The sequence below is a fragment of the Myotis myotis genome, unplaced genomic scaffold, assembly GCF_014108235.1.
Source record: "Myotis myotis isolate mMyoMyo1 unplaced genomic scaffold, mMyoMyo1.p scaffold_m19_p_3, whole genome shotgun sequence".
NCBI classification, from domain to species: Eukaryota; Metazoa; Chordata; class Mammalia; order Chiroptera; family Vespertilionidae; genus Myotis; species Myotis myotis.
In genome coordinates this window covers 212,781,585-212,809,310 of record NW_023416335.1, presented here as the reverse complement: position 1 = coordinate 212,809,310, position 27,726 = coordinate 212,781,585, and the positions used below count along the sequence as shown (strand labels likewise).

Below are 27,726 nucleotides of genomic sequence, written 5' to 3'. Positions count from 1 at the left end.
ACTGCCCAGCGGGGGGAAGGCTGGTGCACGTCTGCCCGTCTCTGCCACCCTGAGTGCCCTCCAAGCCGTGTGCCCTCCGTCAGGCCAGGCTCACCCTAGAGGTGCAGGGAGCCCAAGCAGCCGCCCGGGTGTCTGGGACCCCAGAAACGATCCGTCACCCCAGGGGTGACACCGAGAAGGGACGTGGCTCAGGCCAGCATCGCCTGCAGCCACCCGTGCCCATCATGTGGGACCTACCGGGCGCACACACCCATCCCGGAGGCAGCAGGATGGAGGCGTGGCCCAGCAAGGTCGTGGGGCGGGCGCCCAGCGGGAAGGGGACAGGGTGACCGCAGCAGGCTGGCCCCGCATCGGCCGTGGCCTCGCTCCCAGGGACGCGGCTGCTAGTCCAGCACAGCCCACTCTCCGGCGCCGCCCGCTTCCTCAGACCCTCCTCAGGCCCCAGCCCCACAGCAGAGAGAAAGGGCAGCCACACGCCCCGGGGGACCCCGCATGGCCGGAGCCTGCTCAGGCCGCAGCAGAGGTGTGGGTGCACGCGGGCTGGGCCTCCAGGAGCCATGGAGAGGAGCAGACCCCCACCAGCCAGGACCGTGTGTGTGGGCAGGGGATGGGGGTGGGGGGGAGGGCTGAGAGCTCTCTGGGCCTGGCTGCCCTCCCCTCGCCCCTGCTCAGAGTCTGCACAGCTCCCACCGCGGCCTCTCCCTGCCCACAGGGCCCGCGCGGCAGGCAGGCCACGCAGAAAGCGGGAGCCCACGCGGAGACGTAAAGAGAATGCAGGACTCGCCCGGCTCTCCCCGCCCCAGAACGCAAGGTGACTCGGTGCTTGGCTGCTCTGCACGGCCACGCGCAGGTGGGCGCTCTTCCTTCCAAGGCCGCCCCATCCAACGGCGCGGGGAGGCCCCACCAGGACCTGAGTCTGTGGAGAGTCGGCTCCCGAGGGCCCCTGCAGCCTCTCTCTCGGGCTGGGCCAGCCTCCAGGGTGCTCCAAGTCAGCGCCCCTTTCAGATTTCAAAGGAGGCCAAGCGTGTGCCCCGCAGACCCGGCTGCCAGGCTCACGGGAACCGTTATCCTCTGCCTCTCCCTGTAGGTCGGGCTGCTCAGTAAGGCGATGGCCCGGCCCCTGCAGGGCCGTGCAGGGGACCCCGCCACTCCCCTCCCTGCCCTTCCCCTGTGCTCGCAAAGGGGAAGAGGAACTGCCCGTGGGCGCCGGGCTCTGGCCCACGCAGCCACTTCCCCTGCCGGGACATCTACCTGACCCTGGGCGGCGGCCACTGGAACTGAGCAATGAAGTGGATGCAAATGGGGGTTGGTCTCCCTACAGTCAGGGGCCGTGACTGATCAGGAAGGAGGGGGGCCGAGGACCCACGTGGTAAAGATCCGACTGTGACCACATCCCCAGGACGAGCACACTCTCACGGAAGCAGCCACAGACGTGTGTGTCCCGGAGCAAGAACACACCCCGCACCCAGATCGTGGCTCCTAAAACTGCTCGCCCAGCGAAGGAGCCGGCTCCCGGGACACCTGGCTGATATTGGGCGGGGCACCTGCAGGGCCCCGATGGCCACAGCTGGGACAAGGTGACAACAAAACACCGTGGGGCCGCATCACAGCCAGAAGCTCGAGTCCACACTGATGTACGTAGGCACTGAGTTAGTGAAGGGGGAAGAGACAAGTCTTCATGCAGAAGAATTCCAAGTTATTTTGATGGATACTCCACCCTCAGGAGGCGGAATGTAGCTCCCACCCCTGTCATTTGGCCTTTTTTATGGTGTTTGGTTTTGTGTGTTTTTTCCAGAAAGGAAGGGAAAGGAAGAGAGAAATAGAAACATCAATGATGAAAGAGAATCATGGATCAGCTGCCTCCTGCATGCCCCACGCTGGGGATCGAGCCCGCAACCCGGGCCTGTGCCCAGACCAGGAATCCAACCGTGACCTCCTGATTCATAGGTTGACGCTCAACCACTGAGCCACGCCGATCGGGGCTCCCCCGCCTTTACTAGTATGCTGGGCCGTGCATGCTGACCTTCTTCCAAACAGGACGCTGTGGTCGGAGGGAGGCCCCCAGTGCAGAAGCCTGCCGGACGGGCCTCAGCCAGGAGGCAAGGTCAGAGTCAGGCATGTTGACGGGATGTGATGAGAAGGGACTTCACCTCTGTGTTCTCCCAAACCCACGACCCCAGTGCAACCCTGAGAAAAACATCCAAATTCCAACCAACGAATTCCCATCGTCCAAACCCATTCCCCCGGAGAGGGACCCGTGATGTGCCTAGAACCAAGGGCATCAAAACAGAAAAGCCCGGAAACTGCCCCGCCCAAAAGCGCCCACGGAGACCCACCGTTCCTGGGAAAGAAAAAGGGCGCATCGGGTATAAAGTAAGAAAACCTAAGTGAGCCCTGACCGGTTTGGCTCAGTGGATAGAGCGTTGGCCTGCGGACTGAAGGGTCCCAGGTTCGATTCCGGTCAAGGGCATGTACCCTGGTTGCGGGCACATCGCCAGTAGGGAGTGTGCAAGAGGCAGCTGATCCATGTTTCCCTCTCATCAATGTTTCTAACTCTCTATCCCTCTCCCTTTCTCTCTGTAAAAAATCAATATATTTTTTTTAAAAAAGAAAGAAAACCTAAGTGAATGTCATACTGCTTCATTCTCTGTGACAATGCTCCACACTAAGGGAAATGTTAATAACAGGAGAACCTGGGGGGTTGGGGGTAGGTGTATGGAAACTACTGCATTTGTATTTTTTCTGTAAATTGAGTCATTGTTCTAAAAAGTAGTCTAATTGTCTATTTAAAAAAAACAACCAGATTGCCCAGCCAACGGGAAGCAGCCGATCAATGATTCTCTCTCATCATTGATGTTCCTTTTTAAAAAATATATATTTTATTGATTTTAGAGAGGAAGGGAGGGGGGAGAGAGATAGAAACATCAATGATGAGAGAGAATCAGTCATTGGCTGCCTCCTGCACACCCCCTACTGGGGATCAAGCCTGCAACCCAGGCATGTGCCCTGACTGGAAATCAAACCTGGGACCCTTCAGTCCGCAGGCCGTCGCTCCATCCATTGAGCCAAACCAGCCAGGGCATCATCCATGTTTCTCTCTCCTTCCCTCTTCCTCTCTGACATCAATAAAAATACATTTACACAAATAAATAAGCAAACCAGCAAGCTACCCAGCAAGGTGGGGGCGGGGCCGGCAGGAGGGGCTCAGGCTCCCTCAGCAGTTCTGCCCATGTGAGCATCCAGGGCGCCCACAGCCACACCTGGGCCTGCCCTGGAGGCACTCAGAGGACACAGGGCAGGAATGGTGGGGCGGTCAGTGAGGGAGGGGCTCCCCCTCCCCCCCTTCCCTGCAACAATCCATTCCCCACACACTTGCACTGTCCTCATGAGGCCAGCCAGGGGTCAGGTGAAAGCAGGGCCCCTGCCCGCCAGGAGCTCAGAAGACAGGCAGACAAACAGACAGCCACGCACAGGGAGACCAGCCCAGGCACCCCGACCCTGTGGGAGAGGAAAGGCCAGGAAGGCTCCCTGGAGGAGGTGGCTGAGCACAGCTCATGCAAACGGCCACTGACAGTGAGATGGGACCCATGCAGTGGCTCGGGGGTCCCTGTACACAGCGGGCAAGAGTCCTTGGACGGCATGTAGCAACAGAAGGGGCTTATGAAGTCTGACCTCTGGTGCAGGTGAGGCCAAGCACGCCCAACCGGACATACAGAAGGTGGTCCAGGCCACCGGGTACCGGGGGAGGGGCCAGACTTCTGAAGAGGCTCAAAGCACAACTCTGCCACCGCACATGCCGAGCGGAGGACAGCGCACACGCTGAATGTGTGATTCATTCACGTGAAACGTCCAGAAGTGCGGGTCCAGAGAGACAGGAAGTGGATCAGTGGCTGCCAGGGGCCGGGTGGGGGCGAGAGTGAGGAGCGACCGCTAAAGGGCACGGGTGTCTTTTGGGGGTGATGGAAACGTGCTAAAATTAGACGGTGGCGATGTCTGCACGATTTGGAGAATACGGGTCAGCGAGTTGCACAATTTCGATGAGTAGGTTGTACGGTGGATGAACTACAGCTCAATCAAGATGCTGAAACACACACACACACACACACACACACACACACACACACACACTCTCAGGGCCCAGCCTCGGCCTCTCCCCACCCACAGCCCAGCTCAGCTGCCACGGGCTCCCCCAGCCGGGCGCCAGGGCCTGAAGCTGCTGGTCCCAGGCCTGGCTGGCTGCAGAGGGGCCCAGGGCAGGGCGAGGGGCCACCGCGTGGCTGCTGCTGCAGGTGAGCTCCAGCTCAGTCCCTGCAGGAGCGTGTCCGTTCATCCCCACGGGTCTGTTTCCGGGGTTCCCGCTCTGGACACACGGGGAGAAGCGCCCCATAGGACAGGAGGGGCCCTGCCTCCGGGGAGGGCACGGGGGGGGGGGGGGGCGAGGGGAGGGGGCTGGGAACAAAGCGGGAGGGCACAGCCAGCGAGGAGGTACTTCTCTAAACGGGGTGCTCCCCGGAGGCCGCCCTGCCACGGGAAGGAGCAGAGACGTGGCAGGCACAGGGGTGCAGGCACCCGCAGGGGGCAGAGGGCAGGGCGGGTGGGGCTGGGAAAGGAAGCCGCACCTCTGTCCTGGGCGGGTCTGGGCACAGGCTGGTCACACGCCATGTCCCACGTGCTCAGACAGCTCAGACCCTCTCCAGAGAACACGGGAACCCGCTGGGGGGGACGAGCGTCTCCCCAGGCCCCCCGCCCCTGCGACCCTCCGTGACACCCCGGCATTTGGTTTCTCCCACTTGAGTTTGGTGGCCTCAAGGGGTTCGGGGAGAGCTGCCCTCCCCCCGTTTCTGAGGGACCGGTGTCCCCCCTCCACAGAGGAGGGCAACGTGGCGGGGCCTAGTGCCAGGGATCTTCCCAGAAGCCCTCGCCCCTCGACCATCCGGCCACTCCACCCAACACCAGCCAGTGCCGGGAATGGGGGACCCCACACCGCCACCTCCTTCCTCCACCGCCCTCCTGGGGAAGCGCAGGGCCACCGTCCAGCCCCCCGGCTCTGTATTCCAGACCAGGACCCTGCTTACAGGGGGCTGAGCTGCAGGAGGGACCAGCCAGTGAGGAGGCACCCTCCTCAGCCTCGGGGAGAGGTGAGGCATCGCATGGCGCCCAGGGACAGCAGCACCACACATTTCCTACACCGAGCCCCCTGCACACCGACCCCCCTGTACCTGAGCCCCCTGCACACCGACCCCCCTGTACCTGAGCCCCCTGCACACCGACCCCCCTGTACCTGAGCCCCCTGCACACCGACCCCCCTGCACCTGAGCCCCCTGCACACCGACCCCCCTGCACCTGAGCCCCCTGCACACCGACCCCCCTGCACCTGAGCCCCCTGCACACCGACCCCCCTGCGCCTGTGCCCCCTGCACACCGACCCCCCTGCGCCTGTGCCCCCTGCACACCGACCCCCCTGCACACCGACCCCCCTGCGCCTGAGCCCCCTGCACACCGACCCCCCTGCGCCTGAGCCCCCTGCACACTGACCCCCCTGCACACAGCACTGCGTTCAGACGGAGACAACGGGGTCAAACCTGGCCCTGCCTCTCGCCAGCTCGTTACTCCACGTCTCTGGGCCAGGGCCTCCCCATCTGGGGGCGAAGCTAGAACAGCGCCCCCTCCGGCTGCTGCACACGCAGTCACTTCAGGTGGCGGGTTGCAGTGGCCCTGCTGGCCCCCTGGCTTCACTGAGTGTGGCTTTTTGTCTGTTTTAAATATGTTTTTATTCATTTCAGAGAGAGGGAGGGGGAGAGAGAGAGAAACATCAATGATGAGAGAGAATCATGGATCGGCTGCCTCCTGTGCGCCCCCCACTGGGGATCGAGCCCGAAACCCGGGCCTGTGCCCTGACCTCCTGGTTCCTAGGTCGACGCTCAGCCCCGAGCCAGGCCGTGCGTGTGGAAAAGCAGAGACTTTTGATTCGCTCAGACGTCTTCTCACGAACCCCAGAAACTCAACTCCACTGGGGATTCCTGGGAGGGGCCCAGCCTTCGGAGCAAACAACCCACGCTCCAGCCCCGGCTCTGCCGCTGACCTGACCAGACCTCAGGCAGGCCACCGGCTCCCTGCGCCTGTTTCTCCAGCTGCAGAATGGGTGCACGGGTGTGTCAGGAGGACCACAGAGGACAATGTCGGGGAACCGCAGCACGGCGTCGGCGGCCGCGGCATGACTTCTGGGGCTGCTCCTAGGTTTTCCAGGAGGCCAGCACCTCCTGCCTCCCGCTCGCCCCAGGGACTTTAATCACAGGGCCAAGCACAATCCCAGCCCCGGTTATAACTCCAACGCCACACACAGCCCTCAGAGCGACTGTCACTGGGGTGAGTACGGCCCCGCGGCCCCGCCAGCCCCTGCGCCATGGCCACGTGCAGACACCCAAGGTCTCTGATTAGGGAACCTCGCTCCCCCCACTGCCTCCCGCCACCCCGTCCCTGTCTGCAGGAGCCCACGGTCGGAGCGGCCAGCCTGGGTGGCCTGCCTGGACGTTCTCAAGTTCACCGGCTCCAAGCAGGGACGGGGCTGCCCACACCGGACGTGGGTGGTGCCTTAGCCACTCCATTCACCTTCAGGGACCCAGGCCGCCGCCCACGCCCACACCCACACCCACGCCCACGCCCACGCCCACACCCATGCCCACAGGCCGGCCTGCGAGGCCCTGAACTCAGCTCCTCCTCAAGGCTGTTCCCTGGCCTCTGCCCAGGATACAGACCCCAGGAGAGTTCCCACGGCCATCCCCCCGACCCCGCAGCACCCAAGGGCCCAGCCAGCTCTCAGCCGCCCCCACGCAGAGGCCTTCTGAGCGCCACCTGAGTCGCATTCGCCTGGTGGCTTCCCGAAGACGCCGCGTCCGGCCCGGCTGGCGGGCGCGCTTCCCCGACAAGGACCTGTCCTCCCCTCACTCCTCAGGCCAAGGTCTCTCTCCCCGACTGGCTTTCCCTTCTCTCCAGGCGGGGGGCTCTGCCACCCCCAGCGCTGCAGCAGCCCAGCAGGGCGGGCGGGCACACGGTCGGCTGCTGACACAGTGGCCTCCTGTACTCGACAGGGCGGCAGCCTGGGCCCCGCCTGGAGGGAAAGACCAGACACTGAGGGGTCGCCTGGGCCTGGGCTGCCACCAGCGTCTTCCTGCCCCCCCAGCACTGACGAACGCTCCAGGAATGCGCAGGTCTCCACAGCAGCCACTGGGCAGGAGCCCCCTCCTGACACACAGAGATGAGGGGCCAGAGGCCACAGCTGGGGAAACTGGCCTAGCTCCCCAAGGATGGTAGCTCCCCACCCCCCCACCCCCGGCCCCCTGCAAAAGAGCAGCTGGCCGGAGCCAGCCGCTCCAGGACGGGGACCCCCTTCCCTGAGAGCTTGGGCGGATGGGCGTCCACAGGGAACTCCCAAACCACATGGGGAGCATGGGGAGCTGGGAGGGGGCACTGGGGCCCATGAGATGCCAGGCGCCCATGGCACAGCCAACAACAGGGGCGCACCACGGAAACGCCAGGGAGCCCCTCCTTTCTCCAATGACACGGGCCCCATGCAGGCGCGCTCTGGGCCGGGAGCGGCCGTCTGTCACAGGCGGCCTTGCTCAGATGCTCCGTTACCGCGGCAGCCCCCTGGCCGCTGGCACGGGATCTAAAAACACCTCCCTTCCCCTGAGCCCCAGCCACTCTCCCCTCCCATCCTATCACCCACATACACCTGACTCGGGGAGCCCTCCCGCCTCCTGGCATCCGGCTGGTGAAGCGAGGCCCAGGGAGAGGGAGGAAGGTGGAGGTCCCCGAGCGGCCGATTCATCTCCCGACACCCACTGGGGGACTGACTCGCAGGTGAGCGGAGGGCGGCCGTGGGGAGACAGACCGCCTGGTTCTTCCCTCAGGAAGGGCCCCCGCCCGCCCGCCCAGCTGCCGCGCTGGTGAGACTGACCACACCACTGCCGGGGGCGGGCCGACCACAGCCGGCGAGATCCCCTGCCTCTCCAGGACCCGAGTTCCTGCGCGTGAGCAGGCAGATGCGGGGCCAGGCCGCACCCTGGGGCTCCTCCCTCCGCCCATCAGCCCGGGCAGCTCGGAGGACAGACGGCAGAGGAGGGGGCACTACCTCCCAGTCTCCAAGTCCAAGCCAGCACCCCCCACCATGAGTCCAGCACTGTCCAGACTGGGGGGGCGGGGAGGGGAGGGGAGCAGGGGGTACGCGGCCCTGGCCCCAGCTCGCACCTGCTGCATGAGGATCAGCTTCGCATCCTAGGCAGGGAGGCCTCGACTGGGCCAGGCAAAGGGCGTTGGGGGGGGGGGCTGCAGCAGGAAGGGGGGCAGGTTTAGGGAGGCCCCCGATCCAAGGTGTCCCCGCTATCAACCGTGGGGCATGAGCAGGGGTGTAGCTGGAACACTCACCTGCTGGCTGCGTGTCCCCAGACGGGCCTAGGACACAGGAGCAGAGCCAGGGAGAGAATGGCTGCCGGGGGCAAAGGGCATTGCAGCCTGGCCAGGGTGTCTGACCTCTGTCCCGGGTGTGCCCGGTCCATGGGAGCCGGCATTGCCCAAGCTCATCCTCTCATCAGCCCGCTTCCTGTGTGCAGGGGAAACTGAGGCACGGGAGATTCCATGCCTTCCTGCCCAAGGTCAGAGCAGGTGCGCGATGGAGGCAGCCTCAGATTCCTCCCTTAGCTGCGGCCGGGCCCTGCCCTGCCCTGCCCTGCCCTGGCCCTGCCCCTTGCCGCCCGCCAGGCCCGGCTGGACCACAGCCCCAGGCTGGGCTGATGGGGTGCGGAAGAGGCTCAGGCTCTGGATTTCCTCTCCACCCACACGAGGAAGGCCAAGAGGGAACCCCATGCTGCAAAAGATGTCCCCCAAATGCCATCGCCCTCCCCCTCACCTCTGGAAATGTAGGGCTGCTGACCGATCCAGCTTCCAGAGGGGCTCCCCCCACCAGGTCTCTAGCCCTGGGGGGTGGTGCTCCTCCGCCTGCAGAGGTGCAGGGCCGGCTCCGGGCAGGGAGGGCCCAGGCTGGGGGTGCCACAGGACACCCCACCTCCTCTCCTGCACATGGGCTGGGCCCAGCAGAGCCCACTGACAAAACATCCCAAACAAAGGGAGGGGCGGGGGCAGAGGAGGGGCGCAGGGAGTGGGCGAAGGCCCGAAACTTCTGGCGGGGTCGCCTCAGAGGTCGCAGGGCCCGGGGGGGGGGGGGGGGGGGGGGGCTTCCGCCTCCTCTCCTGCGCCCCAAAGGGTGGCCTGGGTCCGGAAGGCGATATTCGCAGCGCCCACGCCCCCGTCTGGCCTCAGTGATTCGGCCCCTCCAGCACCACCCAGCCCGGACCCCGCGCCCGCAGCGCCCGTCTTCCCCCGGTGGGCCTGGCGGGGCGCAGACCTGGGGACACCGGGCGCGGGACCCGCGGGGCCGGGGGCGTGTGTGCGGGGCGCGCCGCGGGGGGCCCTGCTCCCAGGGCCGCGGGCTCCGGGCGCGGGGAGGACGTGGCCGAGCGCGTCAGGACGCGGCCGCGCCGGCAGTGCCGGGAGCGTGTCCGTGGGTCTGTCCGGGGCTGCGTGGGCGTCCGCGCGCGCCACTTACCCTGAACGGAGGTCGGGGCCAACTCTCATCCACCCGCCGTCGCGGCGACCTCCTCGCCGGCCGCCCGGCCGCGCTGCACCTGCCGCCCGCCCTGGAGCCCAGCGGCGCCGGGGAGCGCGGAGGAGGCGGCCCCGCGGGTCCCGGCCACGAGCGCGGAGGCGGCGGCGGCGGCGGCGGCGGCGGCGGCGGCGCCAGGTCGCGCGCTCGCGTCCCGCTGCGCGGAGTCTGCGCGCCCCCGGCCCGGCCTGCGCAGCCGCCGCCCCGCCCCGCGCCGCCCCGCCCCGCCCCGCGCCGCGCCTTAAAGGGGCCGCCCCCCCCCGCGCGCCGCCACCTGCCCCTGAGAGCCGCACCGCCCCGCCCCGCGCCGCGCCTTAAAGGGGCCGCCCCACCCCGCGCGCCGCCACCTGCCCCTGAGAGCCGCACAGCCCCGCCCCGCGCCGCGCCTTAAAGGGGCCGCCCCATCCCGCGCGCCGCCACCTGCCCCTGAGAGCCGCACAGCCCCGCCCCGCGCCGCGCCTTAAAGGGGCCGCCCCACCCCGCGCGCCGCCCCACCCGCTCCTCCCCGCGCATCAGGCTGAGGACAACGGGAGCGCGCTTGCCCTAGCGGTTCCGTGCGCGCGCGCGAGTTCGGTCACGCGGGGCAGCCTTTGTTTGGGTGGCCCACGTGCGTCCGGGCCAACAGCACCCACGTGCACGCGCGGCGGCCCCAGCCTGTCCGCCCGCCATTCGCGGTCACCGCCACGCGATCTCGCGCGTCTGGCTCGGCAGAGGGTGGCCTCGCGCACAGCCAGGCGCACAGCCATGCACGCACCAGCACTCCCGCGCTGTCACCTCGCCCGAGGCCCGCCCGCTGAACGCCCATCAGGGACTGCATTTATTCTGCAGATGCAGGAAGGAGCTCAGTGCCCACTAGTGGGGGCCAGTGATCTCAGGGGTCACGGAGACCCCTGCGTAGAGAACGCCCCTGCCCAGGCCTGCTACCCACCCCCACCCCCACCCCCCCACCCCCCGCGCTCCCATCGCACCTCTGGGGGTCGGGGGTGGAGCCCTTCACACAGCCCGAGCTCCTTGCTCCCACTGTACCCAGAGCAAGATCTCTAGGGGGACTTGCTGGTCCCGAGCCCCGCTCACCCCTGGCCTGCAAGGGAGCAGGGTTCCCACAGACCCGCCTCGCCCACCCCTCCTCCGCGGGGAAGCAGGTGGGACCTGCACGGTCCTCGCCAGCCCACCTGCCCCGCTTCTCTGATTGCAGGTCCCGCTGCCCTCCTCCTGCTGGGCCACCCCAGGCACCCCGGCCTGCTCTCCAGCTCCAGGATCTGCAGCGCCGCCCTCCTCCTCCTCAGGTCTTTGCTCAAGGCTGCTTTCCCTTGAGGTCCACCCTGCCCATCCCCTTAAAACTGCTCCATCCCCCTCCTCTCCTCCTCTCTGGCTTTGTCCCTTGCCCTTTCTTTTTTATTTTATTTTATTGTATTTTTTAAATATATTTTATTGATTTTTTACAGAGAGGCAGGGAGAGGGATCGAGAGTGAGAAACATCGATGAAAGAGAAACATCCATCATCTGCCTCCTGCACACAACCTCCTGCCTCCTGGGGATGTGCCGCAACCAAGGTACATGCCCTTGACCAGAATCGAACCCGAGACCCTTTAGTCCACAGGCCGACGCTCTATCCACTGAGCCACACCAGTCAGGGCCCTCTTCCTTTCTAATACACTGTGGCAGGTGGAATGAAGTCCCCTAGACATCCATGCCCAGCTCACCGGCCCCTGGGACTGTTGCCTTACCCGACAGCAGGGACCTTGCAGATGTGGTTATGTTAAGGGTCCAGAGATGGAGAGGGTTCCTAGGTATCCAGGGGGGGTCCAACGGCATTGTCGTCGTAAAGATCCCCCTGGAATTACAAGAGGGAGGCAGGAGGGTCAGGATTTGAGGAGCTGCAACCGTGGAACCGGAGGTCAGGAGAGCTAGAGCTGGAGCCGAAGATGCTGTCCTGCTGGCCGGAAGGTGGAGGAGGGGGTACAGCCAAGGATCCCGCCGCCTCTCGAAGCTGGAGGAGATGGGAAATGGGTGCCCCGTGCCCCCGAGAGTGTCCCGAAGGAACTAGCCCTGCGGACCCCACTCAGGACTCCGACCTGCGGGACTGGAAGAGAGGAAACGCGTGTTATTTCACGCCACTCCGTGTGTGGCAATATGTGATAGGGGCCGGAGGAAACTGCCCACACCCTCCTTCATGCCCAGATGTGTTCTGTGCGTTTTCCGTCCCCCAACTGGCATGTCAGCTCCACGGGCAGGACGCCCCCTGTTTCCATCCTGCGGGCTCCTCAGCACCTAGAGCAGGGCCGGCCTGGGCTGCATACGGACGCGTCCAATGCCCATCTCTAACCTCAGGGCCTTTGCACAGGCGCGGACCCTGCCTGGTGTGCTCTCCCCGCTCCCCCCCTTCGCTGGCTCCAGCTGGCACCTTCTGACTAGCCAGCCGGGCTTGGGCTCTCGGCTCCTCCCATCCCAGCACCAAGGCCATGGGTGGCTTTGCCTGTAGGCCTGTCTCTCCCGCCAACCGTGCTCTGCCTGAGCGACGTTGCACCGGCCCCACTGGACTCAGCCTCCGAGCCCAGGGCCACAGCAGGTGCTCAGTGCGCTGTCCGTCTGTAAACCCAGGGGCGCTGGTTCTGCCCTGGCCATCTCACCACTTCCTCCTTTTCCTTTTGTTAATATATTTTTACTGATTTCAGAGAGGAAAGGAGAGAGAGAGAGAGAGAGAGAGAGAGACATCAATAATGAGAGAGAATCATGGATCAGCCGCCTCCTGCACACCCTCACCAGGGATCGAGCCCACAACCCGGGCGTATGCCCTGACTGGAATCGAACCCAGGACCCTTCAGTCCGCAGGCCGACGCACTATCCACTGAGACAAACCATCTCACCACTTTCTGCTCTTTTCAGGCACGCCTCTTCCAGGAAGCCTGCCCAGACTGCCCCTTTCCTCTGAGCTCCCACGGGGCCATTCTGTCCATCCTGGACTGTTTCAGAGGGGCCAGCCTGCCCCCAGGCCCCTCCCAGCCAGGCCCCGCTGCCAGTGGGGCTTCCTCGTTCAGCCTGGCCCTGAGCCACAGCCTCTCCTTGTCCCTCCTCTTGTCCCTGCCCCCCCAGCCATCCCACCCTTTGGACTTGGACACTGGCCTCAGAGCGGTGGCCCCACCTTGGATTCTGCGCCAGCCACAGCCCTCAGCCACCTCAGGGACCTGCTGCCTCCCCACAGCCGCTGGCCCAGGCTCCTTCCACCTTTGGCCACCCCACCTGACCCTCTGAGCCTTGGTTTCCTGTAAAGTGAAGAAGTGAGGTGCCCACCGCTGGGTCTCTACCAACGCCCGCGTGGTTCCCACCGAGGAGGTGGGCACAGCTGGGAGGGGAGGCCGAGGGCGACAGGCGCAGGGTCAGGGCTGCCTGCGGCCCGGGGGCTGGAGGCTGCTGGTCCTCCATTCTGCGTGAATCAGCACGTTTGCACTTCAGCACCTGGGAGTGCCTTGCACATAGTAGGCACTCAGCAAGCTTCTACTGAGTGGCCGGAGGGCCCCAGGAACATCATTCCCGTGTTGCCTCACTTTAAACTGCCATCAGGCCCGGCCGGCGTGGCTCAGCGGTTGAGCATGGGCCTGCGAACCAGGAGGAAACGGTTCGATTCCCGGTCAGGGCGCGGGCCCGGGGTTGCGGGCTGGGTCCCCAGTGTGGGGCGCGCAGGAGGCAGCCGGTCCATGATTCTCTCTCATCACGGACGTTTCTCCCTCTCCCTCTCCCTCCCTCTGACACCAATACACCTATCTTAAAAAATAAATTCATAAAAAGCCACCGGTAAGTTCCCCAACTTCGTCCCAGCTTTCCAGGTTCCGCGCCTCAGAAAGGCTGAGGTGGAGCAGCGAGCGCCCCCCGGTGGAGGAAGCACGGCGTGCAGGGCTTTCCCTCTGTGGTCGGAGGGAGGCTGTGCTCCCTGCCCTGCGGAGTGGGGGTTCCTGGGCTGGGCTCCAGGCCCCAGGGAGGCCAGGCAGCAGAGCGCCCCCCAGCCTGCAGGCCTGGAGCAGGGGGTGCCGCGCAAACTCTCTGTTCTGGCTTCTGAGCCTAACGGGGTGCGCCCCCTGGTGGCGACAGGCTGAAGTGCAGGGCCCGGCGCCATGCCCTGGGCCAGCCGGTTGGCCCAATCCTCCTGCCACCCCTGGGCAGGTGCGGGCACCACTTAGGCCACGTGGGCAGGGCCCCCTCCTTAGACGTCCTGCCTCTGCTCCCCTGGGAGGGCACAGGGACCCGGCCACCGCTAGCCTGGATGTAGGCTCTGGGTCTTACCTGCTGTGTGACCTTGCTGAGCCTGCCCACGGCTCTGAGCCTCAGTTTCCCTACTTTGCAGGCCTCCTTCCTTCTCGCCCCTCACCCGGACCACAACCACGCAGAGGCGGCCAAAGTCAGACCTGGCCCTCACTGACCGCACTGTGCCTGCCCAAGTGGTCCCTGGGGCTGGGGGAGCAGGGGGGGTGTGCCCCAGTCTGGGGGCGGGGCTGTGGGAGGAGAGCGGGCCTGGCCCAGGCCAGAGGGAGGAGGTGGTGGAAACAGCCCTCTGTGTCCTTGGGCCCCTGAGACTGGGTGGGCGTGGGGGGTTAGGGATGGGGGGGCTGTGAGCAGAGGTGGCCAGTGGGGGGGGGGGGCGGCCCCAAGGGATTGTAGCAGACGGGCTGGAGGACTCTATACACAAGTTATGACAGAAAAAGAGTAAGCCCTGGCCGGTGTGGCTCAGTGGGTAGAGCGTCGGCCTGCAGACTGAAGGGTCCCGGGTTTGATTCCCCGTCAGGGCACATGCCGAGGTTGCAGGCTCGATCCCCAGTGGGGGGGCGTGCAGGAGGCAGCTGATCCATGATTCTCTCTCCTCACTGATGTTTCTATTTCTCTCTTCTTCTCCCTTCCTCTCTGAAATCAATAAAAATATTTTTTTAAAAAAAGAGAGAGAGTAAGATAGAATTGTGACCCATGGACCAGCTCTGTCCACTAGAACTTTCTAGAATGATGGACATACCCTCTATCTGCACATCCCAATGCAGAGCCACACGCGGTTGTTGAGCACGTGAAATGTGGTTGGTGGGAATGAGACACTGAACTTGTGATTGTTCCGTTTTATTTTATTTATTTAAAAAAATATTTTTATTGATTTCAGAGAGGAAGGGAGAGGGAGAAACTGAAACATCAATGATGAGAGAGAATCATGGGTCGGCTGCCTCCAGCACGCCCCCTACTGGGGATCGAGCCCACAGCCTGTGCCCTGACCGGGAATCAAACCCGGGACCCTTCAGTCCGCAGCCGACGCTCTATCCACTGAGCCACACCGGCGAGGGCTGATTCTTCCACTGTAATTAATTCAGACGTAAGCAGCCACACGTGGCGGTGGCCCGAGGAGGGGGACAGCCCGCCACGGGATGCGACAGTGCGTCAGACAGACTTGCCCACCAAACGCGTGAACACGGAGGCCAAAGCATTAAGACCGTGATGGGAATCATGAAAGAACAACATCGTTCAGAATTAGCAATGCCCAGGACATAGGTGCTGGGCGGAAAAGAGCATGTGCGCGGAGGGATGGGGAAGAGCTGGAGATGAGAGCAAAGCCATCCCCGACGGACGAGGGCAGAGCCGAAGGGCGCCGCAGGAAGAGACACACAGATGAGGCCTCCAGACGAGCAGAGCGGGACGCGGGAGGCTCTTTCATCCAAAAGGACTGAGATCAAAGGGTCCGCGGTGGGACGGAGGTGTGGGAGCCGAGGCAGAGCCTCCCCACGGGGACACGCACCCGGCCGTCCTTCCAGGCCTGCTCCGGGTTTTAAAACAAAATTTCAGAACAACCTGGAAGCCACTTAATGAAAGAGCACGCCCCACAGAAGGGAAACTGCCCCGGCTGGCACCCGCCGAGACAGAGGCGGGGAGACGGCGGAACTTTAAAGGGAGAGAAGTGAATGTCCTTTGGACACCCTGGTTAAAAACAAAACCCTGTCACTCACAGGGAAAAAGACCAGACCGCCACTGGCGCGTCGACAGCTGTGCTTCACACCGGAAGACGGGTTCCACACGGCCGAGGAGAGAGCCTGCGAGCCCGGGGGGCCTACAAAATACGGCCCCCACCCCCACCCCCACCCCACCCCACCCCCCACTGAAGGCTGCAGAGACGCGGTTCCTGCCCAGGGTTAGTGCTCCCAAAGCCTTTCCTGAACGAAGCCGACAAGAGAACAGGACGGGATGAGCAGTGACTGCATTTCATCCTTCGAGGTGACCATCCCTGGGATGATGCGGACGCGGGAAGCATGTGGAGGGTGCGAGAAGGGGGGTCCGGGGGGTTCACTGGACATAGAAACATGGTTTCACATCAGAAGCTGGGCCCTGGCGGGTGTGGCTCAGCTGATTGGGTGTGTCCCTGGTTGATTCCGGCTCAGGGCACACGCCTGGGCTGTGGGCTCCATCCCCTGTAGGGGGCATGCAGGAGGCAGTCGACCGATGTTCCTCTCTCATCAGTGTTTCTATCTCTCCCGGCCTCTCCCTTTCTTTCTAAATATATATATAGATAGAGAGATATAGATGTAGATGTAGATGTAGATGTAGATGTAGATGTAGATGTAGATGTAGATGTAGGTGTAGATATAGGTATATTTAATCTTTCAAGGAAGATAAGCCTGGAACATCTTATCACACCAAACATGCAAGAAGCTGTCCAAGACCACGGGGGCCAGGTCAAAATGACCCAGAGGCCACGGAGCAGCCTCCGGCTGGGCAGGGAAGGGACCACTGGGGCCCTGAGCAGGACGGTCGATGCCGGGGAGGGAAACACATCGAGGTGCTGGGGTCCTCGGGCCTTGAATGAGGCCCGCGGTTCGCATTCACAGGGGCCCGGGAAGCAGCCGTCTCGCTGACACTGATACAAAACGGAGAGGAACCAGCACTTCCCTTCTCTCCCCTGCGTGTCACCTTAGTGACGCAGCTGATGAGGGCAGCTCTCTCTAGGGCAGCGGTTCTCAACCTGTGGGTCGCGACCCCTTTGGGGGTCGAAGGACCCTTTCACAGGGGTCACCTAAATACATCCTGCATATCAGATATTTACATTATGATTCATAACAGTAGCAACATGACAGTTATGAAGTAGCAACGAGAATAATTTTATGGTTGGGGGTCACCACCACATGAGGAGCTGTATGAAAGGGTCGCGGCGTTAGGAAGGTTGAGAACCGCTGCTCTAGGGCATTCCAGCCGACAGACGAGGAAGCAACGATGGGGTCTGAGTAGCATCCAGGGCTTCAGGGCGAGGGCGGGCAGCACCCACCAGCAGCCCGAGGCGACTCTGAGTGGGGCCCACTGCGCCCAGGGAGCCGCCTGCCCAGGCACACGGAGCCTGACCGATCCCGCCACCACCTCTGCCCCGTATGGCGGCCACTGCCCCACCCCAGCTGCACGTTTCCATTGAAATTAATTTAAATCAAACGAAAGGAAGAATCCAGCCCCTCCGCTGACCTAGCCCCGTTCCAAGGACTCTGGCCACGTGGCCGTGCCCGCGGGATCGGCCCCAGCCATCACTCAGGGTTCGCTGGGCACCGCCACCTCCGGCAGAGCCACCACTCACCGAACCCGGAGCCTTCACTCCCGCGCGGGCCTGGGCTGGCAGAAGCACACAGCGGGGACCTGTCGGGACCTGGGGCCCCGTTTCTGAAGCACAAACGAACAGGCTAGAAAGCAGGTAGAGATGAAAGTGCTAGGAGCCCATGTAGGCCCCCAACTTCCCCAGGCCTCCCCAGACCCAAACATTTCCCCCAAGGCCCCTCGAGGGCCCCCATCCCCAAGGCCCCCATGACCCCTCAAGGCCTCTAAAGGCCCCCCAAGATTCCTCAAGGTCTCCCAAGATCCCAGACTCCCCAAGGTTTCCTAGACTCCCCCACAGGCCTCTAAGCCCTCCCAGGCCCCCGGGACCCCAGGCCCCAGGCCTCCCTCTGCATCCTCACCCCTCTCCACCCGCCTCAATTCCTGGGAGGCTAATTAATCCAGTTGCTCTGGGCCTCACGTCCTGCGGCAGCTACCGTCCTGGCTGATCCTGCAGTGCCGCCATCAGTGGGTCATGCGACTGACCGCCCAGCCCAGTCACGCCTGTCAGACGTGGCTGCCCCCAGCGCCACCATCAGTGAGGCCCGGCGCCAGCTCTCCCGCAGGACCCCGAGGAGGCCTGGCAGTCAGGGAGCCGCCTGCTGCCCCGGGCACCCAGGGCCCCCCAGCCAGAGCCGCATTCAAGGGCCGGGGCTGGGACTGGATCCCTGAGCAGGTCCTGGGCCCCCCAGCGCCCGCCGTCAGTGGGGAAGCTGGAGGCCCAGGGCACTGCCCAGCCGGCCTCCCCCCATCGAGGCTGGGCCCTGCAGCCCACAGCCTGGTGCAGCCACAGCCCACAGCTCAGCCTCCCCTCCAGGAGGGCGGGGGCGGGGCGGCTGCCTCCCAGGAAGGAGGTGCTGCAGCTCCAGGAGCCTGGGGAACAATAAGCCCTTCGAGGCCCGAGGCCCTGGCTCCTGGCTTAAGGGGGAAGAGACAGACCAGGAGGGAGGAGGGCCTGGCCCTGGCTGCTTGGCCTCCGGTGCCCTTGGTGCCCGCCCTGCCCGTGGGGGTGCTATGGGGGGGTCCTGGGGCCTGCCTGGGCTTGTCCCCGGTTCTGCTGCACACAGGCTGTGTGACTCTGGCCAGGTTACTGAGCCTCTCTGTGCCCGCATCCTCGCCTGGGAAGCAGGGATCAAGCAGAACATGCCACGCGGGGTTATGAGGAGCAGCCGGTGAGGGAGTGCTTCCAGCATTTGAGCCAGTGCCGGGCCCTGGTGAATGGGGTGTAACTGGAGCCGGGACACCGCATCCGACCTCATTACTCATTTACGCCGGCGCTCAGGCAGGTCCCGGCGGCGGCCGGGCTGACAGGTGAACAGAGGGACATGCCACACGCACGCAAGTCACCGCGTCCCATGACAGCCTGGGACCTGCGATCTGTGCGGGGTCCTGGGTTCCAAGGACCCTGAGAGGCAGGAAGGAGCATCCTGCCTGGTGGTCAGGGAAGGCTTCCCGGAGGAGGTGCATGTGGGCTGGGCCGGGCGGCGCGAGCTGGCAGTGACAGGCTGGAGGCTGGAGGAACGGGTGGGCTGCACGCTCCCCTCACGTCCTTCAGCTGAATCCTGAGCTCGGGGCCTAACACCAGCATGACCTGCCCCACCCCCGTGCAGTTCTTGTGAGTGTCACTCCCTCTAGGCCTCCAGCCCCTGCCAGGGCCCAAGGCCATCACCTGGGCTGCTGAGAGCCAGCCTAGGAGCCCCGGGCCTGCCTGGGCAGAGCCCGCACCCCGTGAGCTGCACTGACTGCTGGGAAGACAGCCAGTGCCCGCCCCAGCCTGCCCGGCACACCCTCTCCCCCGGCTAACCACCACATGCCGTCCAGGCCTAGCCCAGCTGTCACCTCCTCGGGGAAGCATCCCTGGCCCCCAGGCCGGGCCAGGGGTCTCCGTGGGGTCTCTGGCCTTGGGGCTCCCTATGTGACATGGATGGAGCACGAAGTTACATGTGACAGGAGCGCCCACTCAGAGAGGCTCAAGCAGAAGAGGAAACGTATTAACACGTGTCCGTGCCAAGTCCCGGGCAGCCTCAGGCACGGCTGGATCCAGGACCAAAGGGTCTGCCTCTTTCCACGTCGGCAGCCCTGGCAGAACTGGACCTTTCCGCTGCCCGGCTGCTCTACAAACAGCGTCAGAAGGGGGCCTCCCTGGCTATAGCCGACCTGGCTGAGTCATCCACCAACACCCCAGACATGAAGGACGGGGGTGAGCTCTACCTGGACCACATGGCCTGGGAGTAGGAGTGGAGAAGGGGGTGCAGATAGCCGTCGAAGGGGATGTGAGCTGGCCCGGCAGCAGCGCAGCTGGCTCATGGCCGCTGGCTCCCCACCGACCACCTGCTGCTCAGGCAGGAACCGTGTCTGAAACATCCGGGCCCCGGCCTCGCCCTGCACCAGGCCGGCAACAGAGCCAGGGCTCTACCCACGGGCTTTGGGTGGGCTCCCCAGGGCCTGGCACGTGCTGCTCCCTCTGCCTGGAACAGCCCAGTCCCTCCCTCCTCCAGGTCTGCACTTACAATCGGGTGCACGTCCTTCGGCCTCCTGACCTCTCGTCACATTTCCTGCCTTCTTACCGTTGTACGGTGCTTCCCAGAAAATTTCCTCAGCTCCATCCTCCCATTCACTGATTCTCTCTTCAGCTGTTTAATTCGTGGAGTTTAAAGTTTCAACATTTACAGTTTCATTTGTAAAAGTGCTACTTGGCTGTTTTCCAAATCGGTCTGGTCCTTTTCTCTAATAGTCTCCTTTTCCTTTTTTAAAAAGGTCCTGCCTGTTCCATCTTTTATCGCTTCTTCTATTTCAACCGTTTACATATCTGAAGTCTGGGAACAGCTAAGTCTTCATTGTTTCCTGCGCTTCGTCATTTTTTCCCGAGTTTGGTGTTGGCCGAGCGTCACCCCAGGAACCCGGAGGCCTCCATGGGGCGCTCTCCTCCCGAAAGGAGTTGTTTGGCCCTGACAGTCCTAACGGGGCACCCCCAGCCCAGGCTGCGCACGTACCTCCCTGGCTGGGGGGTCCCGTCTGTGCGGCGACTTCACTCCAGCGCTGCATGGTGTCGTCCCCCAGGGACATGAGTGTTCTGTTCCTACCTGGGCACTGAGGCAGGCCCCACGTTCCGGTCCCGCCCTGGGCTGCAGGCAGCTTTCCTCGGGACCACGCTCCCCTAAAGAGGGCGCCCTCCTCTGAGGACCTCAGCCTGAGGTGGGAGTCCTGGGTGCCCCCCTCTCCGCCCTCCACCCTTTCTCAGGAGCATCCAGGGAAAGGCTGTGTCCACCTCTCTGGTCCCAGCTGTTCTTTCGTTTGTCCCTTTTGTGGGTGGGGGTGGGGTGGGTAGGAGCTTGCCCAGGCCATGGCCTATGTGTAAACAGAGCCCAGAATCCGGGAACATTCTGCATTTCAGGGGATCTGATCACCTTGCTGCCAGAAGTGGAGCCATCGCTCATTCTGGGTGTTGTGCCCAGGCTGTCACCTTGCTTCCTCTGTTTGAACTAGAGGCCCGGTGCACGAATTCACGCACCAGTGGGGTCCCTCGGCCTGGCCTGCAGGATCAGGCTGAAACCAGCTCTCCGACACCCTCCAAGGGGTCCCAGATTGCGAGAGGGCACAGGCCAGCCTGAGGGACCCCACTAATGTACCAGGCCAGGGAGGGACACGGGAGGTTGGCCGGCTGGGGAGGGACTGCAGGAGGGCTCCAGGGCATGTACGGCCCGTCTTGCTCAGTCCCCACTGGCAGGACCCCAGCAGCAAGCTCACCTACCAGTCAGAGCATCTGCCTCCTGGTGGTCAGTGCATGTATAGCGATCAGTTGAGCGGCCTTAGCATATCATTAGCATATTATGCTTTGATTGGTTGAATAGACGACCAGACGACTGGACACTTAGCATATTAGGCTTTTATTATATAGGACACACTTGAGGCCCGGTGCATGAAATTCATGCACGGGGGTGGGGGGTGGAAGAGGTCCCTCAGCCTGGCCTGCAAGGATGCCAGCGTCCCACGCCCTGGCCTCTGGCCAGAGGCCCCTCCCTCCCTTCCCATGGCGTCTAAATACTCCAGTGTGCATTTCCTATGAATGAGGCTAGGCTACAACCTGATCAGCATCCTCAACAGGGCCTTTCCTCCCTGGGGCTAATTTGGGCTTCCTCATACTGTGGTCTCAGGAAAGTTGAACTATTTTTGTAGCTGTTAAGAGAGAGCATTCCAAGCAGCCAGGTGTCCTGCCCCAGGCCTGCTCACGCTGCCCGCGCTGCCCTCAGGCCCTCTGCGAGCGGGCGGAACAGAACGCTGGCCCGGCTGCCGCCATCTTTGTCGCATAGCGATGGTCAATTTGCATATTCTGTCTTTATTAGATAGGATTCTTATTGATGTTAGAGAGGAAGAGAGGGAGAGAGATAGAAACATCAATGATGAGAGATAATCATGGATCGGCTGCCTCCTGCACATCCTACACTGGGGATCAAGCCCACAATGCAGGCATGTGTCCTGACCGGGAATTGAACTGTGACCTCCTGGTTCATAGGTCGACGCTCAACCACTGAGCCACGCCGGCCGGGCTGGCTTCTCACCACTCAGCCAGGGCCATTTGCAAAACCCCCTGAGGTGTTCTGGTCTTTATCTCTAATAGTCTCTTTCTCCTTTTTTAAAAATTTTCTTCCGATTCCATCTTTTATCACTTCTTCTCTTTCAAACATTTAAATATCTGGAGTGGGAGGAGAGGGGGCATTGAGCAGCCCCCGTTATGTGACCTCGGCACACCATCCCTCCCCTTGTGACCTTGGCATGCACCCCACCCCTCGCCGCTCTGAGCCCTATTTCCACATGGTGAAGCTCTGCACCAGGCGGTCACCTTCGCGGGAACAGAGCAGGCCGAGGCGAGTTTGCAGGAGGGTCAGCAACGCCAAGCCAGACGCCTTTCCGGCCTCTATGGAGGAAGATGCGCAGGTCAGCTGTCCCGGGCACACAGCTGGAGAGGGTGGCGAACAAGCCAGACCCACCTTCCTGGGCGCCAGCCAATGAGGGGGCCCGGTGGATGGGGAGCACATGGACCTGAGTCACGCCAAGCATCCAATTAGCCAGTGTGGGCAGAAGTTGGAACTCGCAGGAACCAAATGCTCTGCCAACTGCCCCTCCTTGCCCTCCTCCCCTGACGCGGGTGGCAGCGTGTCACATGGGCAACTGCACGGGGGGTTCTCAGCTCCGCGGGCCCCCAGCTCCTGCGCCCAAGGCCAGCAGGTGGCACGGCCGGTTTCAGCCTCATCCATCTTCTTCCCTTTGATCAGGGCAGGGCCTGCTGCCCCGGAGGGAGGGAGCGCATAGCTCAGCAGCTCCGGGTTCCAGCAGGCGTGGCTTGGCGCCCTGCCCAGGGCCCTCCTCCCTGCAGGGTGGGGGCCGGAGCCAGTGCTGGCCTGCACCCCTAGATGATGCCAAGAGCCCCCCAACATCAGGCCAGCTGTCCCCCTGGGGTCTCCGCTGACCCCCAAGAAAGAGGCCTCTTTGAAGAGCAGGTTCCCTTCGCTCGCCTTCCTCCCGGGAGGGCTGGCCACCAGCGCCCGGCACTGGGCTCCTCAGGCAGAACCTCTTGCTCGAAGCCGCAGGGTCTCAGACCTGCCCCATCTCAGGCGCCCGAGGGCCAAAGCTCCCACGCTCCGGAATGAGGGGTTCCCTGCGAGGTCAGGCCCAGGCTCTGGCTCCAGCTCGGAGGTGGCAGGGTCCTCGGGCTCTGCGTCAGGCGTCCCCTGGGGACGGGCACCCCCGCGCCCTGTCCTGGCCCAGCAGCCTGACTAGCCACCTCCCTCCCTGGTTGTCAGGGCAGCTGCCCCTCCCCCTGCCCCTGGCACCAGAGCCCAGGCCTGTGCTCTGTTTCCAACACATCCGGGCAGCGGACGGGTGTTGAGTGTTGCTAAGGGGCCGGGCAGGACATTCCATCGCCCCCAGCAAAAATAGCGCCGATCCCTCAGCCTCTGCTCGCGGAGTGGGCCTTCCCCGGCATTGCCCCTCCTGCGGCACCCTCTGTCCCCCGATGGGGGCGCCCTCCCAGCACGCGGCTCTCACTGCCTGCCTCCCAGGGCGGCACGGCGGTGGCCGGGGCGTACATGGACGGGCTTCAGGAGGGAGGCACGGTGTGAGGGCCCCACGGGGGTCAGAGGAGGCCGGGGCGGGGCGCCTGGTCACCATCACTCATCACCGAGCTCAGACCTTGGGAACCTTGGTTTCTCTGTTTCTTTTTTAATATATTTTTATTGATTTCAGAGAGGAAGGGAGAGGGAGAGAGATAGGAACATCAACGATGAGAGAGAATCATGGATCGGCTGCCTCCTGCACGCCCCTTACCGGGGATCGAACCTGCAACCCGGACATGTGCTCTGACCGGGAATTGAACTGTGACCTCCTGGTTCGTGAGCTGACCACTGAGCCACACCGGCTGAGCGGTTTCTCTTTTTCTTGCCCAACCCACTTCTACTCCATGGGCGGGTCCCCCTGACTCCTCTCAGAACCCTGCCCACGCTCCGCCACGCCTCCCCTCCACGGACACCTGCCCCTCCACAGGGGTAAGTCCCCGTCAGGGTGCCCAGGCGTGTGGCCTCCGGACCCTCTGCAGCGCCTCCACCAGTGGGAGCGATGGTTCGGAAGATAAGACCTCCCTGCGCCGCCCCCTCAGGTGCCCAAGAGAAACCCAACCCCGGCCGCGTCCCCGTGACCCTCCCCACCCCCTGACCCCACTCCTGCCTCGGGGCTTCTGCGCTGGCTGTTCCTGCTCCCCAAGGTGTCCCCAGTGCCGCTCCGCACCCTCCCATCCTGCCCCTCTGTCACTATACGCCTCACCCGCTGGCCGCCCGCCACTCTCTCCTTTACTTCCTCCTCCTGCCGCGCAATATTCCCCAGGTTTACGGTCTGTTCTCCCACGAGAATCAGCTCTCGGTGAGGACAGGGCATTGGATGGATAGTGAATGAATGAGTGAGTGAATGAATGAATGAACACAAGGAGAAATCCAAGGGCAGGTGCCAGGCAGCTGGAGTGACCCTGCCAAATGGCTTCCGGAGGCAGAGGCCCTGTGGTCCGGCCACAGCATCAGGGGGCTGGGGGTCAGGGGGCTGTGGGTCAGGGGACTGTGGGGGTCAGAGAGCTGGGGGTCAGGGGGCTGTGGGGGTCAGAGAGCTGGGGGTCAGGGGGCTGGGGGCCAGGGGACTGGGGGTCAGAGAGCTGGGAGACAGGGGGCTGGGGATCAGGGAACTGGGGGTCAGAGAGCTGAGGGTTAGGGGGCTGGGGGTCAGAGAGCTGGGGGTTAGAGGACTGTGAGGGTCAGAGAGCTGAGGGTCAGAGAGCTGGGGGTTAGAGGACTGTGGGGGTCAGAGAGCTGGGGGTCAGAGAGCTGGGGGTTAGGGAACCAGGGGTCAGGGGGCTGGGGGTCAGAGGGCTAGGGGTCGTGTCCAGGCAGGAGAAGGAGAGCGGAGGCCTCAGGTTCCACCTCATTCTGCCAATCCTGCCCCCAGCAGGTTAGGGGCCCTCTCTGTAGCCTATAGGGACCAAGGAAAGTCCCCTGTGAGCTATTGATGACAGCACAGTTGTGGTCACAATGTCAAAATCCTATATAATAAAGAGCCAATATGCTAATTAGACCAGACAGTGGAACGACCTTCTGGAACCACCTTCCTGTGGGCGGGGCCATGGGCTTCGGGGCTGTGGGGCAGCTGGGGCTGCGAGGGCCAAGCCCTTTGCACAAATTTCGTGCATTGGGCCTCTAGTCTATAATAATAAAAGATACTAATTAGACCAGACAGCCGAAAGACCTTCTGGACATCATTCTGGATGTCCTTCTGGACAAAGCTACGGTGGCAGAGGCCGAGGCTGTGAGGGGCGATCAGGCAGGCAGGTGAGCAGTTAGGGGCGACCAGGCAGGCAGAGTGGTTAGGGGTGATGAGGCAGGCAGGAAGGCAGGCTAGTGGTAGGAACCAGCGATCCTGGATTGTGAGAGGGTGCAGGCCCGGCTGAAGGATACACCCCGCCCCCCTGCATGAATTTCGTGCACCAGGCCTCTAGTCTAGAAATAAAGAATAATTGCAAAGCCATTTTGTGCTCAATTTTGAAGAGAGAAGTGCTTTGCCTTTTTTTCTCCCCTTGAAAGTAAAGGTTATTAAAAATAGTCAACGAGTGGCAACAGCCCAGCCAGTGTAGCACATTTGGCTGAGTGTTGACCTATGAACCAGCAGGTCACTGGTTCGATTCCTGGTCAGGCCACATGCCTGGGTTGCAGGCTTGGTCCCCAGTGTGGGGCGTGCAGGAGGCAGCAGATCGATGATGTTTCTCCCATCAATGATGTTTCTATCTCTCTCTCCTTCTCCCTTCCTTTCTCTCTAAAAAAAAATCAATAAAAACATTAAAATGTAAAAAAAGTGGAAACAACCCCAATATCCATCGGCACAAGACTGGACACACACGACAGATCCATGTGGGGGCACGTTAAGCGGCTGTGAACAGAGCGCAGCGCCCACACATACTACAACCTGCGGGTCTTGGGTGCTGTGCTGAGTGAAGGGCGGGGACCAAAGGCCACCCGGAGAGGACGTATCCGAACAGGCACCGCCATCGATGCGGGGGGCGGAGGGAGGAGGCGGAGGTGCCTGCTGATGGTTCAGGGTTTTTCAGGTGATGAAAATGTTCTGGAACTAGATGGTGGTGGCGGTTGTACACCTTGTGAATAGACTAAGAAACATGGGAGTGTGCAGTTTAAAAGGGTGAAACTGCCCGGCCGGCGTGGCTCAGTGCGTGAGCGTCGACCTATGAACCAGGAGGTCACGGATCGATTCCTGGTCAGGACACGTGCCCGAGTTGCGGACTCAATCCCTAGTGTGGGGCGTATAGGGGGTAGTCGATCGATGATTCTCTCTCATCATTTATGTTTCTATCTCTCTCCCTCTTCCTTCCTCCTCTCTGAAATAAAAATATATATATATATTAAAAATAAAAAATAAATAAAAAGGGTGAATGTTACCGCTTGTGAAATGTATCTCTAAAGAGGAAGAAGGGAGATCTGGGGAGAAATGAGGCCGTGAGACAGCAGTGCCCCCCACACTGGCTTCATGATAATGTGTGTGCCTGTGTGTGCGCATGCGTGCATGTGTGTGTATATGTGTGCGTGCATGTGTCTGTGCGTGCCTGTGTGAGTGTGCCTGTGTGTGCTCATGTGTGCATGTGTGCATGCTTGTGTGTGCATGTGCATGCATGCACGTGCACGTGCATGTGTGTGTGGAGGGAATAATGTCGGCCACAGCGGCGGTGCCTGTAATGACAGACCAGGTACTTTCCACTGTGGACCCAGCAGAGCTGAGTCTGCCTGGTGGCACCTGGTCCCCCTTCCTGTCCCAGCACAGACGCCGCCCCCCGCTTGGCTCTCCTGCCATGGGTGACCTTCCTTGGTCCTTGGGAGCCCCCTGGCCCAGCTGCCTCCCCAAGAGCAGCCCCTGTGGCCTCCAGGAGCGCAGGGACTGCAGCTGGCCCCTCCTTGTCTGCCCGTTCAGGCCATTCTCCAGGCGTGGGTGGCCCAGCTCCTGTCGGCCATGCGTGCAGGGGGCCTGGGCCCCTCACCCTGCAGAGCCCAGTGTGGCAGAGCGGTCGCAGGGCCCGCGGCCTGAGCTCACACACACCAGGGCTGGGCCCTGCTGCTGTGGGCCACCTGCTCAGGGGCAGGGACTGTGCTCGGCCACTAGAGGCCACTGCAGCCCCAGTTGGAACCGGGAGGGCTGTCTGGGACTGGCTGGGTGCTTCTGGGTGGGGGGATGCGTTTTGGTGCTTTGTCCTGCCACCCCCACGGCTCCCCAGAAACGAATGGCAGCACCAGGCTCGGGACCTGTGCCCATCACCCCGTGTCCACAGTACTCCGTCCGTCAGGAGATTGGGGATCCAGCCTGGCACATACCAGCTTCCAGAACCTTCCTGGAGCTGATGCCCGTCCAGGGGCGGTGGGCGCAGGTTGCTCAGGGGCGGGCCCTTGGGAGCACCTGAGGGCGGGGAGCACCTCCCCCAGGGCCCCGCGGCCACACCTCAGCCGGAGAAACCGCCGCGTTTGCCACGTGAAGGCTCTGCCAACCTCCCAGCAGAGAACAGTTTTCCGTGGGGTTCCCGGGAAGCGCAGGCACAGGAGGCGTGTGCCGGGCTCATGCCCGCGGGCCTGCTTCTGTGGACGACCCGACCCGGTGAAGTCAGGCCCCGCTTGGGTTCCGTGCTCGAACTTCCCCAATTTTCCCACCCAGCGGGGGCCTGGGGAGGGAGGCGGCCTGCCGAGCTGTCTCCCTCTGGATTCCAAAAAGAGGGCGACGGGAGGCCGGGCGGGCTTGCTTCCCGCGTGCTCCCTTCGCTCGGCTGCTCAGGACGGGCCGGAAGGCGCTGTGGGAGCAACAGGCTCCAGGATTCCCGTGGGTTCTGGTCCGCGCCCCTGGCAGCGAGGTCCTGGGCTGCTGTCTGGAGGGTGTACAACCCCAGAAAC

At 63.0% G+C, this 27,726-nt stretch overlaps 1 protein-coding gene across 1 annotated transcript in view; it reads right to left on the bottom strand.

Annotated features, from left to right (window-relative positions):
• GRAMD4 (GRAM domain containing 4) overlaps window positions 1–9,801 on the bottom strand; it is a 56,797-nt gene extending 46,996 nt beyond the window's left edge. The window contains exon 1 of the mRNA XM_036299137.1: window positions 9,602–9,801. Within this exon, the coding sequence (XP_036155030.1) occupies window positions 9,602–9,630 (29 nt within the window). The 5' untranslated portion in view covers window positions 9,631–9,801. The remainder of the gene's footprint in view (window positions 1–9,601) is intronic.
• Between the last annotated feature and the right edge of the window lie 17,925 nt (window positions 9,802–27,726).